This window comes from Zootoca vivipara, chromosome 1 (assembly GCF_965207765.1).
Source record: "Zootoca vivipara chromosome 1, rZooViv2.hap1.1, whole genome shotgun sequence".
NCBI classification, from domain to species: domain Eukaryota; kingdom Metazoa; phylum Chordata; class Lepidosauria; order Squamata; family Lacertidae; genus Zootoca; species Zootoca vivipara.
The window spans coordinates 121,628,408-121,644,202 of NC_142582.1; the positions used below are offsets into that span (position 1 = coordinate 121,628,408).

At 40.8% G+C, this 15,795-nt stretch overlaps 1 protein-coding gene across 19 annotated transcripts in view; it reads right to left on the bottom strand.

Moving 5' to 3' along the window:
• Window positions 1-73: 73 nt before the first annotated feature.
• Window positions 74-15,795, bottom strand: part of PPP1R13B (protein phosphatase 1 regulatory subunit 13B) — a 66,405-nt gene continuing 50,683 nt past the window's right edge. For 4 of the 19 annotated variants that reach the window (XM_035105104.3, XM_035105111.3, XM_035105084.3 and 1 more), the window contains 11 exons: window positions 15,045-15,209; window positions 14,207-14,387; window positions 12,353-12,508; window positions 8,812-8,978; window positions 8,107-8,608; window positions 5,800-6,557; window positions 4,842-5,042; window positions 4,612-4,745; window positions 4,307-4,473; window positions 2,620-2,819; window positions 74-1,347 (listed from right to left, as the gene is read on the bottom strand). In XM_035105104.3, the coding sequence (XP_034960995.1) occupies window positions 1,306-1,347; window positions 2,620-2,819; window positions 4,307-4,473; window positions 4,612-4,745; window positions 4,842-5,042; window positions 5,800-6,557; window positions 8,107-8,608; window positions 8,812-8,978; window positions 12,353-12,508; window positions 14,207-14,387; window positions 15,045-15,209 (2,673 nt within the window). In that variant the 3' untranslated portion in view covers window positions 74-1,305. Of the gene's footprint in view, window positions 1,348-2,619; window positions 2,820-4,306; window positions 4,474-4,611; window positions 4,746-4,841; window positions 5,043-5,799; window positions 6,558-8,106; window positions 8,609-8,811; window positions 8,979-10,032; window positions 10,135-12,352; window positions 12,509-14,206; window positions 14,388-15,044; window positions 15,210-15,795 lie in introns of all 19 variants that reach the window. The other 15 variants (XM_088655753.1, XM_035105088.3, XM_088655797.1 and 12 more) reach the window with 9 other exon arrangements.

Consider the following 15,795-nt stretch of genomic DNA (forward strand, 5'->3'; position numbering starts at 1 on the left):
GTCAGGGGGCTTCGTAACAAATTATGTTCTTGAAAAAATATTTTTGGGAAAGAAACACCTACAAACACAACTATACCTTAGCAGTAGTTTTATTGTGCACACTGGATTAGCAGTGTATCATAGGCTTTTAACTCACATTCATTTAGCAAATATTCTTTTACAATACCCTTCCACTTCTCATCACCACAATATATACAATTAATGCTAAACAGTGGTAAAAGCAAGTTACAGCACTGCATCAATGGATATATAAATTATGCACACCGTGTACATGAATAAAGCCCAATGGCCTACAGTTTACAGGGAGGAAATTATAAAACACGTATGGCTACAACATAATGGGAAGTTCAAAATAGACTTCTGTATATAAAATAATGTACAACTAATATTCCAGTGAAGTGCTTTTTTTTGCTCGAAACTAGATAGTGGATAAAGTTATTGCATAACTCACCCTGGCACAAGATGCCAGGCTGCCAAGAACCACAGATGCTGCCCCAGCCAAAACAGCAAGATGCCTCATCATTCTCCCTTCTCTTTCTACATAGCCAGCTCAGCCTTTATTCAGTCCTTCAGACCCCCTCCCTACCTTCACAGATAAGATTTAAAGGTCCTTAAAGGGAACCTATTAGCTTTTTTATAACCTGACTCTTACCTTCTCAACTATTGCACTTTTCTTTCATATAGACATACAGATCCCTTAAATATGAATGCAGGTTTGTCCAGAAGATGGAATTCAGTGTGGGTGTGTTTAAGTTTAAAGTGGTGCTGTAAGCAGAATACCATGAAAAAACATCAAGTGAAGGAACGTGGTTTTGAGAAATGTGCAAAAATCCATTCAGCATTGATGCTTCTCTGTTAGTAACACCTTTTATACCAGAATTACCAGACTGTTGGTAATTCCCAGATGCCAATTTATCAAGCTCTTCAAAGATTTACACAGTAAACTCAACAATCAGTTGACAATTTTAATAAAGACCTTGACAGTTACTGTGGACTAGAATGGATCAGACAGCATATCTGTGTTTTGCAAAGGTTTTTAACATCTAGCACAAGTTTTGTTCTTTTAATTCAATTGGCAAAATACTGTAGGCTGTGTTGAGTACCTCTCCCAATGACTGGGTGGGTGAACATGGAACAGATCTCACATACAAACTGCAGATTGGAAATCTCAAATGCTGTTCATCAATTTAACAAGAGCACCAATTAAAACAAGTATAGCTTTACTTCTGGTGAAATGTGACTGAAAATGTTTCCAGTGTATACTTCCAGTTGCCAGCAAGATACTGTATTGCCAAATGATGGTTTTCAGGCAAGAGTTCGTTGCCTAGGTTTTATTCTTGGATATAACTGCAATAAAACAAGATTTAAAATTATTATTTAGCAAATTATAAAGCAGAAAGTTTTTACAACTCTACCAATGCATTAAAAGCAACTTTTATGCAGAACAATTCTACAGCATCGAACATTTTAGTTCCATTTCCCTTTAGGCTGATGCTTCACAATTTACAACAATAGCAATAATCAGTTCTAAATGGGAACATTAGTAATTTTAACTGTTCAAACCCTTGTATTAGAAAATGTTTCTCTTGAAGATTGGTTGTTGCACATTGTTTCAAGCTTTGGACTAATACTGTACAGTAGTAGCATTCTGAACTTAACACACAATTTTGGAATAAATTCCACTGCCATCATTTGAGTTTGCTTTCAGATTTGTTTAGGGCCAAAAGGCCCACTGTCTTCCAATTCAGATTCATACTGACCCACTCTATGGAGGTTTCTAGCTGTTTGTCAGTTGAGTGCTTGGGCCTACCACAACTAAGTTTGGCATGTATAGGGAAGGGCCAAACAGCATCCTGTTCAACATCCTGTCTTCTTTCATAGAGGCCTGCAGCTTAGTATTGTGTTTTAGAAGACAAAGCTGCATTCTTGAGAGCTGTACTAGTAACTGGAAATTATGAGTGTCAGAAGCAACACAGAATATTGGGATGTGGGGGAGTTACCAGAACAGCAAGGGAGGGAGGGGAGATTGTTCCATCAGGCAAGCAGAAATGCTGTGCTGACAGAAAGTTTGTAACAGCACAATGTTGAATTCCTCCCAGATTATTTATAATGTACAAAGAAAACTACAGTATTTTTCCATCTATAAGACTCCCCCATGTATATTTTTGGGGAGAAAATGGGGTAGATACAATCTGTGTATAAGACGAGCCCAGATTTTGAACATTATTTTTAGAGTAAAAAACCAGTCCTATACGTGTAAAAGTATGGTAATTTCTGTTGAGCCCAAGTTTATTAGTCAAATTTCTCTATGAACCCTGTTTGACTATCCCACATTCTATACATTCCACATGATTCACCACCTTAAAAAGAGTCATTCTGAGGTCTGCAACTCTGCCTGGGGAGATTAAAATGACCAGCTCTCCCCCCCCTTTTTTTTTTTACTGTTCTTGATCTGTACTTGAACCTGCAGTGGTACAGTTCAGGAAGAACTTTTCTTCCAAATAAACCAGTACCCCTGTCTTAATCATCTCTAGTTGAGCAATCTGGAGGATTTCTGAAAAGCATTGTGTTGTGCTGGGATTAGGTACAGGTTCAGGGTGAAGAGCGTGCAAGACTTACCCCCAAGAGATTTTTAGGCACATAGCCTTCCTTGTCATTGAGACGAGCCCACCACCAGTCTGTCTCATTGTCATCTTTGCGCCTCAAAATGGTAATTGCATCTCCTTCATGGAATGACAACTCATCGTTGTTCTGAGCTTCATAATCCCACAACGCATACACGACGCCTTTGTTCATTACTCCCAGTTTCTCCTGCACACCTATGACCAAGAAACAACTACATTAACCTAACATGAATAAGCAATAACCACTGTTTGGAAAATGGATACTGCAATCATGGCACCCCCGGCTCTCATGCAGCACGGAAATGTAATATAATGTGTAGTACAATTGTAGTGAGGGAGGAGAATTCTGTTTGGTCTGCATTTTTGTGCAAACTGACCTAATTTGCACTTTCCAGCTTAATATATGGATAGATTTCACACTTCTCCAAATTCTGTGATGCAATCCTCAGCTCAATGAAAGTACCAACAGTCATTTTTAAGTGCATATTTTTTGATAAAACACTTGAAAATGTGTACACCAGGATAAAATATGAAGAGAAAACAAGATGGACCAGACATAAATACACACATGTGAAACTGACATGGACCAGAGGCGGAGTAGGGTTCTTATCAAATCCCATCACAGTCATAAGGCCTGATTCCTAGAGACAGGTGGTTTTGTCATGGGGAAAGGCAAAAGAAGGACCCTACAACTAAATCTTAGAGATTACACCAGTAAGTGTTATACCCCATAATAAGGTAATAAAGGTTCAATGGTTTAGACCAGAGCACCACCCGCATCCCTATTATACCCCATTATATATCTGTCCTGAGTACCTCATTCTACTAGCACTAATATGAGGTGAGCCATTTTGTCCGAGGTATGTAGAAACACATGTCCCATGAGAAATGGAAACCGGCAAAGCCAATAGGCACACAGCTCTGAACAGTCGTGAACAGGTTCTGGTGGCTGAATGTTATGACTTGACTTAAGCTACAGCAGCTCAAGCAGTAATTTACATTGCACTCGCTCAAGCACAGTCAATAATTATTCAATATGGCAAGTGCATGTTTCTGGAGATTCTGTAGCCGGGAAAGGCCTTCGTAGGTAGGCTGCTACATTCTGGACCCTACCAGAACTGCTCCGACTGTCCTTTTGTGGCACAGCTGTTTCTGCTCCAAAGCAGCCTAAATATGAGTCACAGCTCATGGTGAGAAAGGCAGTCATTTCCTAAAGCCAGACATGGGAACATTTGAAGATGTGTTTGTGTCTAACGCCGTCTCCACTCTTCTACCCACTCACATACACAGTGTTCCCACTAACAGCACACAGAATTTCTCAAACCAATAGAGAATACAACCTGTATTACCTAAGTTTCCAGCCCTTTATCATCTGATTTAGTGAGCAAACTAGCCACACTGTACTGTATATGTCACACATTCTTAATTTGATACCTCATTTGCCTCTCCACAACAATAGTCGGTATTCTAACATTATTGTTGTTTTGGTGTACTTGGAATCTGCTGTAAGCTGCCTTGAGGATCAGCTGGCTGAAAGGTTATGCATAAATCTTAACACGAAATCGAATACACACTTTTCATTGTAAAGCAAGCAATGCCATGCTTACAGATCCTGGAACAAGTGAGGAAGGACAAATTCAAGCAAAGTCCTGAAATTTCAAGTTACAGAACCTGAAACTTACCATACAGAAACTGGGAACACTGAATATAACCTTCTTCCATTTCCTCACACTTGTCTGCTGCAGTTTCTATGTCACTTATGGTTGAAGCAAAAATTGCTGCTCCAGATTCAACAAGTAGCTTGCAGAGATGAACGCTGTTGCAAGAGGCAGCACAGTGCAAAGGAGTCCTGAAAACAAAGCAAAAAACACAACGTCAGGTGAGACAAAACATTCCCTCATTCCTGTGAGGATGGAGTTGCACTAGTAACCGGTTTCTAGCTTTTGTTGGCACCCAACAGAAGTGTGCGCTCAACTTGGTCTCTTACCATCCATCACTGTCTGCTGCATTCACATTGACACCAAAATCCAACAGGAACTTAACTATGTGATGATGGCCAGCACACACTGCATTGTGCAGAGGAGTGATTCCTTCATCATTAGGTTTGCTGGGGTCATCCACCTAAGTTGGGGGAAAACAAGGACTGACTGCATGAACTTAAATATTTTCCGACCATCAAAACGTAACGTAGGTGAGTAACTGTATTTCCAAGTTTACCTCATATATGATCCTTTGCACCAGGTCAAACTCTCCCTCCAAAGAGGCATCCAGCAGCAAAGCCAAGGGATTGAACTTGACCCTCAAGCTGTGACCAGTTCTCTCCGAATTGGGTTTCTTCAGGTTGGTCCTTTTGGTCTGAGCAAAATGGCAACCCTGAGTTTCAAACTGCATCAGTATCGGAACATTCGGAACTGCATTCTATCAGAGAGAAATATATCCTGTTTTAAACTTTTGTTTTCTGGAACTAGCAGAAAACTGCCCCAACTTTTGTCTCTAGCTTTTCTTTAATGCACATAATATCTAGATAATCACCACTACTTGTTTTCCTAATGTAACTGAAAGGGAGCCCACTTGGTGTATTCCCACAATGGTCTTCAATATTTTCAGATCCAAGATCCAGCTTTTAACTGAACATGTCCTGCTCTGTCCCTTTTACTTCAAAATGTTTGGCGCTGGTGGCATGATCATAACCCACTGACTGAGGACCAAGGCCTTAAAAGACAGTCCTGCACAACTTTAAGCTAAATGGAGCCCACCAGCAGCTCGATCAACCTTTTGTTTTGTCTGCCTGCCTGGGATTTCAAAACCAAGGCTATCAAGAACTTGTCAGGTCACCCTGTGACTGTTACACTGCTTTCAGCTTGGTGGGTCACATATTGTTCAGACCTGGATCAAAGTGCACTTCACCAAAATACACATTGCAGCACATTCAAATCTTGCTTCTGTACTTGCCCGACTTGCCCTATGTAATACTTTTGTCCCACATCCAAAACATAGGTTAGACTTGTTGGCCATTTGTTTGGGGGAAAATCAGAATATACTAAGGAAGTTGTATTGGGGAGCTGTACACACTCAACCTAAAGTGGATTCAAAGTTTTGCAGATTCCACGATGTGGCATAGCACTGCTTACAACCCCCACCCCCAGATCACACTGGTTTTGGCGCAGTATCTTACCGCAGGAAGTGGAGGAGGAGGAAGAGCAGGGGGTGGCTGCATTTCCTCTTCTGGGGAATCTGCCTCTGGGGTTGGGCAAGGTGGTCGCTCAATAGAAGGGGCGACAGCAGGGTTGTTGTTGTTGTTATCGTCCTCCGTTGCCTCGGGCATTTGATTTGTGTTTTCTTCACTGATCAACTCCTCAGTTGCAGGAGAAGGTAGTTCGTTATCATTGGCATCTGATGAAGGCTCATCAGGAAGAGGAGCTGTCGGGGGCACAGCTACGGGCTCCTCAATATTACCATTGGTGTTTGTGTTCCCATTGTCAACATCTGCCAAGGTGCCTATGAAGTCCTGTGAGTTGCTTGGCTGATAAAAAGGGGCACCTTCTATTCCTCCGGCCAGGGTATTAAAGCGCTGGTACAATAGCTTCTGAATGTTTGGCCCACTGGGGCCTTCTGGTTCAGTGATGGAACTCCGCTTCTTCAAGGGCCTGGGAGCATTGGAGAGTTTCCTGCGAAGGGCTTCCAAATCGGCATCACTTTGGTAGCGAAGGGGCGAATGCACGATGGGCGTGAGCTTGGTGGGGCTGAGGGGGCGAGGGATATTTTCTACGTTGCTGTTATCACCAGAGGGTGGGGTGTTTTCCAGTTCTTGATCTTTTTCACTATACTCGTTGGGAGGCTGAGGCTGTGATGGATTGGCAGGCAAAGAGCTGTGAAGGAATGGCAACGGCGAAGGGGAAGTTGAACCGGACTGTACAACAGGCTTCCCATAAACTGAGAAGAAAAAGTAGCAGTTAGCGATGGGTCTAAAGCAACAACTTGTCAGCAGTGTTCTTGGTTGTTTTAAAAATCATGTACAAATTAATGGTGACAGTTGTCAATTTTGTAGCTTCAAATGCATGAGGAAAATACGGTACTTAAAAGCAACTCATCTTTCTAACAATTATAGGCATTTTCATGCAGTTATAAAGCAGTCATAAAAGTGGGGAAGATTTGGAAGGGAGGTCATGGTTCCTGGGTATGGATATCTTAAAAAGAAAGGACATACAGCACTAAGAAGCCTAAACATCTCTAATGTGTAGCATTCCTTGCAAGTCAGCCCCTTTATAGATATGGTGTGCTTTAAATAGCAAGCAAAAGAGAACAAGGAGTAGCACACCAAAGGTGCCCACTAAGCTACAGATATAGTGACAGCAAACTGCATAAATTCTGTTATGATATCTCAAATATAGCTGAGGACATCAGTGGCTTCAAGAAAGAATACAAGATATTTCACCATTTTGTTGCATTTATCCATTTCCAACATGAAGCTATTAGTTGCGAGTTGACATATCTTAGTTCTCTTGCCAACAGTAATTTTCAACATAAATGCAGAGAATGTAATTCACTCACTAGCCCCCTCAAATGTTTGCAGAGTTCAGTCACATCCCCTCTCATGTTGGGACTAGACAGATCAAGTGGGTTTTAATCCTATGTATTTTAGCATTCTATTAATACCTCCATGTCTCTTCTGGAAATGCACTAATAAACCTAGTGTTAACTTCACTTCCCCCAATCACTCATGTAAATATTGGGTTGTAGTCAATGTTAGTCCTACTCGGAGTAGACCCACTGAAATTAATGAACAGGGCTATCTCAGGTTCACTAATTTCAGTGAGTTGAGATTAGTTGGAAACAACCCATTCAATAAAACAGGCCCACAAAGTAATCCTTGAGATGGTTGCAGAAGTGGCTCATCAGGTGAGACAGAATCACATCACTAGTTCTCCAGCAGGTATGTTGCTGCCAATTAGAGGGAAGGAAAGGGGAGAGGTCTGCACAGTATGGGTACACTGGCGGGCGGGAACACTGAATTAGCTCTCCATTGTGTATGCACTGCGCTGACCTTGACGCCTCACCCCTCTCCCTCTTGGTAAGCAGCAGTGACAAACATGCTGAGAATCTAGCTTTGCAGCTCCACCCCAACTGGTTCAAATAAGTCCCCTTAACAACTGTCTTTAAAGTGAAGCAAATATTGTTCAGCACCTCAGACTAGTCAGTTGTGGAGAGAGGGAAAACACAAGCAACCAATTTTAGATTTGTAGCAAAGCATAACCCACTTCTGAAAGTTACTGCCTCCCAATTAGATGCAATGCTGCAAACCTGTAATGTACAGTCACTTGTAAAGAAATCATAGCTTTGCAGAATGCCCAAGCTCTTTTCTACCATTTGAAATAAACAGCGCTTTTTTAGCAAAGATCTAATTTACATCAAACCTAATTTAACTCCTGTAAGTATCGAACAGCCTTAAACAGACGAGATATGCAACATCAAATTATTCTACCTGCTTTAACGGACTTGTTCAGGGTATTGTATACAGCCTGTTGATAGTTCTTTGGTGGCATCGCTTGCTGAAGGTACATGGAATAGATGGAACTGGAGTTCACGGTTTGGGGTCCTTTCCTGGGAGACTGGGGCCTTGAGCCTTTGTCAGCTAAGAAAGGCCTGATGGCCACAGTTAAGGGGAGATCAGGCCTGCCATCACCACCTGGAAATAATGGGGCGCCAGAAGGTTGATATGTGGGGCTTGGAGGCACAGATATTCTCTGCTGTATTTGTTGCGAGGAGCTTGGCTGATGAACGCTGCTTGCTGGTGGTAACGGAACAGGTCTTTGCCGGCTTGCTGCTGTAGAGCCAGGTCTTGGGAGGCTGCCATCTTTTCGCCTTTCGAGGGAATTGGTAGAACCTGTTCCCAATGGAATGGAGCTTGGGTAGGTCCCATAGTTCTGGGGCAACTGCTTACTTGCTCCAGGAATGGTAGGTGGTACTTTCCCTATATCAAGACCCTGTGGAGGGGAAAATAGAATAAGTGTCTGAAAAGCTATATATAGAAAACAAATCCCCTTTTAACACAAATCTCATGGATGAAATATACAAAATCTTGCCAGCATAACACATACAGAAATGTTGTAAACAAACATGCAAAACACCATAATTTTTTGATACTGTATGCTGCAAGGGGGTGGGGGTAGAAGTGATAAAAACTCACCAGCTTATCAGTACTTCCTAATGAAGAAGACAAAGGCTGGCTTGATATCGTTCCTTGTTTTAAACCAGCATCCATGCTTGATTCCTTCCAGTCTGCATTGGAGATTTGTGGCGGCTTCACCACAGGAACAGGACTCTGCTTAACTGCTGACCAGGTTCCCTCGTTAGCTGGCAACAAAGGAAAATGTTTATTAAATGGTTACTGATGCCCACATTTGTATAAAGAGAATATGAAATTTTGAATGGAAGGTGGTGCAGAATAATTCAGATTAAGAAAATCAGAGTAGGATTAGAGATGCCAACAATCAGTTAAATGCATTTAATCTAAAATCATGTTTATTAATGTATTTTATTATTAAATTTCTACCCAGCCTGTCTGTACTGGGTTCCGAAGGTGGCCAAGAAAGATAAAGCATATATGCAATAAAAGCATATTAAATCACAAGCTTATACATAAGGCCAAAGAAGCAACTGGTGACCTGTTTAGTGCTCTGAGTACTTTTTTGGGTTTAGTGAGATTTCATTATTTTAGGGATACATTCATAGATTTCTGCTGGCTCTAGAAAGGCCCCTTATGTATAAGTAAAAATATCCTGTTATTATTCATAGTTTTTAATTTTAATTGTGAAGTGAAAAAAATGCTTCCTTATATCTGATAGGCTAATTTTGCTCAGAGCTGCTTGCTTAGAAGAAAGTCCCATTGAAAAAAGTAAGACTTGTTTTGGTGTAAACATGTTTAGAAGTGGGCTGCTAGAATAAAAACAGGCATTGCTTTCAGTATTTTGATAATAAAAAGGGACAGATCAATGTAAAAATGAATCAAAACTTAGCTGCAAAGAACAATCCCTCACCTGGAAAAGTGGAATATATATTGATTATTTATTTATTTATTTCACACCTAATACAGCAGAGTTCCCCAACAGGTTTTGGGTGTGCATTGAGGCTTCAGGGACGGAGAGGCAAGTCCCATTTGTGCAAGCAGAAGCCTGCTGCACAATAAAGATTCTCACAACTGGATATCGCCCATGTATTTCTGTAAATTGGCCTGAGCCCACAGAAAATTATAATAAAATACATTAACACTAAACATTCCATTTCAATTCAAACTGAATTCTACAGATGTATTGTGCTGAAAGATAATTCGTTATCTTAATCTAAAGATGCCTTTTGATTTCTGATTAGAATCAAGATCATTGCGAATACATTGTGGTTTGCAACATACAGTTCATAAACTGCTGTTTTTTGTTTCCTGAATGCCACGAAGAGCTGCCTTCAGGCCCAACATCAAGATCTGACACTGTCCATGACCTTCTATTATCATCATCTGGGGTAGTACAAAGAATCAGAAAGTCAAGTGAAGATATTATCTCCCCAACACACCCCAGCATCATGCCCACCTGGAAAATAAGAATAAACTTTCTAAATGTGAATTTTGATATAGATTATATGAAAAAAAACACAATTGAGCAAATGCATGCCATATTCAAAAGCACAGCAATCGAGCAAATGCACTGAGAACCAGATGGATCTGCTGCTCATGTGTTATTTTCCCATTTTTGTAGGGGGATAGGAGAAACTAGTAAGGTGGCTATGGAAGTAACTGTGGTTTGTATCCATGCATTTCATGTATCCTCTTCAAGCGAGATATTGACTTTGAATATCAGAATACTGTGACACAAACCCAGAAGCTAATAATTTATTTATTTTTAATTTGAAGCAAAACAGCACCTGAAGAGGATGCCAACCTCGTGAATTAACTTTTAATGAAATTTGTCTAAAGTAATGGTTACTCTTAGAACAAACAAAAAAAAGCTCTTTCTCATACATGTCGTAAAAAGCTTTTTTTGTAACAACTTTTCCAATTTGTGCATCTCAATTTTCATAATTTCAAGAACAGCAAGAACCCAGTATTATATAAAAGTTCTAACCCAGAGATAAGAGGGCTGATTTGAAACACTTGATACAGTTAGTAGCAAGCAGGAAAAAAAACATTTAATCTGAAAATAAACATTTGGTACAAAACTCGCTCTATTTTTTTCTAGGAGGCTATTTCATGAAATAGTGTGCCTGCGAAGTCTGATCCTCCCCCCAATAATCTCTCTCTCTCTCTCTCTCTCTCTCTCTCTCTCTCTCTCTCTCTCTCTCTCTCACACACACACACACACACACACACACCATTGCCCAATGCTAAATAGCAAACTGCTTTTGAAATTGGTTTTAAAAATGCCTTGCTGCATGGCACTGGGGGGGGGGGGTGTCTGCTGTTCAAGAAAACAAGACCAAAGCCACCTTGAGCATGCAGAATTATTTGTACGACTCTTGGAAACCTGGGGTCCACAGCGACACATGCACACTTCATTTTATTTCTGTTTCTATTTCAAAACTGCCCTGCCAACCTGCTCGTTAAACTATTCAGAATTCAACAGGTGACTGAAAATCAAAGAGAGTCCCTTTGACGGTCCGCTCCCAATGACAATCAGCAGTTTTTGTAACTACCAGTGTCAGTTCCTGTAACTACCCATCAGCTGACTCGCGGTTAAAGTGACCTTCTCTCCTCCCCCCCCCCTTGCATTAAGAAGATGAAAACTAAGTGGCAGTGAAGTTCAATCTCAGTGGAATCCCCTGCATTCCAATTTCAGTGGAATCTGTGCACTCATAAGTAAGTTCCACTGTGTTCCATGGGATTTATTCATTTGTAGGTGTGTTTAGACAGATGATGTGAGCCTGTATAAAAAGGACCCCTGACAGTAAAGGCCAGTCGCGAACGACTCTGGGGTTGTGGCGCTCATCTCGCTTTACTGGCCGAGGGAGCCGATGTTTGTCCGCAGACAGTTTTTCTGGGTCATGTGGCCAGGATGACTAAGCCGCTTCTGGTGAACCAGAGCAGTGCACAGAAATGGCATTTACCTTCCCGCCGGAGCGGTACCTATTTATCTACTTGCACTGGTGTGCTTTCAAACTGCTAGGTTGGCAGGAGCTGGGACCGAGCAACGGGAGCTCACCCCATCACAGGGATTCGAACTGCCGACCTTCCGATTGGCAAGCCCTAGGCTCAGTGGTTTAGCCACAGCGCCACATGCGCCCCGTAAGCCTGTATAGGTTTACGGTACTCAAAAAAGTCCGAGTTCAATGGGACTTACTGCCAGGTACATGAGTACAGGATCACAACCTAAGTAACTTGTCCACAGCCACAAAGTAAACCACCTAAGAACAAGACTAGAGAACACAAAAAACAGTACCTGCTTATGTCAAAATATATACAATGTGACCCTATGTGAACTCACTTGACTCAAGGTACCAGCATACTTAATTATTTGCTAGCTAAGTATTCTGCTTTTTCTAGAAACGTGAAGGAGAGCATTTTAGATTTGTTCACTTGCGAAATACCCAGAAAACAATGAAACACACACACATGCTTCTATTGACAATATATAGACACAGTTCTAAAAATTCCTGTTTAATATGCATCTGTGTGCCAAAGCTCAGATGACCATATTAAAAATGGGATTTTTTGGCTTGCCAAAGATCTTCTACGGACTCACAGTGCAGGATCTCAGAAAGAGTAGAAGCTGAATGGATGATATTGTGAACAGCAGACTGAAGAGAGGGAGGTGACAGAATAGGATCCACTATAATGTCTAAATCAGAAATCTTCCAGGGACCTGGAGATTTTTTCACACACCCATAGTCTGTATCTACTGGAGACGACCAGATCCAGTCACACAGTAAAAGAAAAAGGGGGGGAAATAGGATGTGGAAAAGAATTACAACATAAATGACAAGAGAGATATTAAAACGTAAAAGAGAACAGGAAAATGTACAGATAAAAGTATGACGCTCAACATATTAAGAAAGAGCCCGCACATTGTGTCTCATACAAAATCTGGAAAACCTAGAAAACGATTTTTAACTTAAGCTGCAGGGGAGAAAAAGTCAGTTTTTTTTTTAAAAAAAGAAGTGCATATGTAATTATATGACTAAAGTGCATTCTGCATATATTGTTCTTTGCTGCTAGAGACAAGGGCTCATAACCAAACAAAACCAGTTAGCCAGATATTCAAAATATCGTACAAGGCTGAAGCCAATGATGAATCTGGAGGCATTCTGTGTTCAGAAACTGCAAGCAGGACTTGTTTTGACTACGTAGTTAGAGATCAACTGTTTGTTTTCAAAGATAACCTATCGAAAAGGAATCTGCAAGTTGCAGAAACCATCTACATAAATGTGTGTGAAGATGCATGTTATACTGTTTTTACATCTCCTGAAATGCTACTTATGTTAAAAGTCTGGTCTCTTGCCTCTACGTTGTCATGAGGCAGGGTAATTCTCACCCTCCATTAAGCCTGAGCAAGAACTGGCCTGCCCTCCATTTTCCATGTGAGAAAAATAATCCCTGCCAAGCCTCTGAATCCACAAATTACAGGCTGTCTAGAAATGAGATGGGGGACTCCAGGGACTATTTATACCAGCAAAAAGTAGCTTCCTCTGACCCTTGTGAGGTTTCTAGCATACCCTCACTCTGAAAATTCCCTTTTAAAACTAGAGCACTGTGTTGCAAGTGAAGTCGTTTAGGATCAATCAAGTTTGAGCCACGGAGTTCCTTTTTCCCCAGTATTTTGTTTTGTCCAACTGCCTTCTTCTTTCCTTCTTCTATTAGAAATAAAACTTCATATAATTTGACTGTTGCAGATCTGGAGTGGGTGCATTGGCCAAGCTCAAGGATTCTAATCATCTCCCACAACCCCGGATAGTTTGGACTCATGCTAAATAATAACTGAATTGGAGTTGTTAAGGACCAGTAAGTTGCTCTGATCTCTGTGAGAGATGGAGAACTTTGCAGCTCACTTTATGCCTTGGGTAAAATGTGTGGGATCTGGTTGGGAAACACAAGAGGCTCTGTTCCTAGGATCTCAGGACTCTTAGTGATTTCTTCCCACCTGGGGGGGGGGGGGAATAGCTGAGAGTTCAAAGGTGGCAGCTGTTACTGGTTGGTTATTGCCCTACTCCGCCAAGCAGCTGTGCAAGGAAGGACATGAGAGGTTCTCCTGAACACTTCCCTTCTGTCACAATACTCACACCAGAATTGTTATTATTGCAATTAAAGATGAACTTTTAATCACAGCCATTTTTAATGTAGGAGTTGCATATGGTACAACATCATATTGGCAAACCTCAGAGGCATTTAATAGTAACTTTGGGACAAAGGAGAAAGCATCTTGATTCATGTTTTTGTCAAATGACTGAACAAATGAGTTTGTTCAATATGAAAGTGAGCTGCGGGGGCCTAATCCCTTGCACTTTATGGAAGGGACTGATGATCACCCCCAAAGGCAACTCCTTTGTCACCTCCTACTGTACAAAACAATGTACTGTACTTGTTTTTGGGAACTGCTTACCAGATTTTGATCTTCCATGAGTTGCACTAGTAGTAATAGTGAGGGACTGTGGTTTCACTGGGTCAACTGGCACAGCATAGCTGCTGGAACTAGGAACTTGAATGTATGGCCCCACGGCTGCAACTCTGCCCGAAGCGTTCAACGACGATTGAGGAGAGGATGTTCCATTTATCCGGTTTAACTAAAAAATGGCAAATCAAAAGGCATTAACATCAATATCAGGATGTGTCTACATATCTGCACAATCTTTTTAAAAGGAAGAGTTATGGAAGAATTACACTGTGCTTCTCTGAGGTTCAAACCCCTTAGCCCTTCCTCCTCTTCTCCCTCACCCCTGGGGCATTTTCTCTTTTATGTTCATAAACGTTAATAACAGTCTCACTTCCATTTTATGATCTCTCTTTCCCAATTACTGGGAATGTGGAAAGCATTTCCTTTCAGAAGGCATCAAAAAGCATCGTATAATATATCCCCTTCTCCCTTTTGGTTCTATGCCATAGAGCTGCAAAGTCTGTGTAATATGGAACTCATGAGATTACTAGGAAATTAAGATAGTTTCTACTGCCAATGTAATTCAGCAAACTCAATTTTGAAAACGTTAATCAAGAGTCTACTATTCCTATCCTGGCCACCAAAGTACTCTTGTGCAGGAACTAATATTTTATCACTAAATTTTAACTACATGACCCCACATTCAATTTATTACTGCAGCAGATTTTGGCAAAACACAAGTAATGCATTATTCACTTCTATGGGGCTAGAGGAAATGGAAACTTGATGAAGCTTGATGAGCTTTGTAGAAGTATTGAAATGTGGCCCTTTTAATAGTTTATCTTACAGGGATGTTTTCTTTTTGACGTGCCTCAACTTTTTTCTTGTATAGGCGCTCACGTAGCTCATTGATACGCTTGTCCATCATGGCAACCTCCATGTTACGCTTATTCAGAAGATCTTTCTGCTGTTGAAGCTTGGTGTTCTGTTCCTGATTAAGCCTGTTACGAATCTATAAATAAACAGAGTGATTATCACTACTTCGGTTTGGGTTGTTTTTAAAGGTAAAAAAAACTCAATAATCTGTAGAAAAAACAACTATGTCCAAGGGCCTGTGTGTGTCCTCTGGAATTATTTTTCATTTAAATAGTCATGCAGCATCCACTAGTTAAATAGCAGAATAGTCATGCTAAACAACAAACTGCCTTTTGAAACTTAAGAGGCTTAGTGGAGAACTGCTGTATAAGGAAAAAACCAAGTCCAGAGCTCTATTGGGCATACAAAATTAATTGTATAGTTCTTTGGAGTCAAGCCTAGGTGGTTTAACACATGCCTAAAGACTAAATACATCTACTTGCTTGTAAGTCCAATTTATTTATTTCAGATATATTTCTAAGGAATGTGCTCAGGGGCAGAAACTAAATCTATATACTTCTTTGTAACCTCTTCTAACATACTTTCGTTTCCCAGAAAGCACCTATTCAGTCATGAATAAATATGGCATGCAATCAATTAACAGCGCCTAAGTAAAACATCAAAACTATATAAAGAACACTGAAAAGAAAAGCAGTCATATAAAACCTTCCTTAATTTATAAG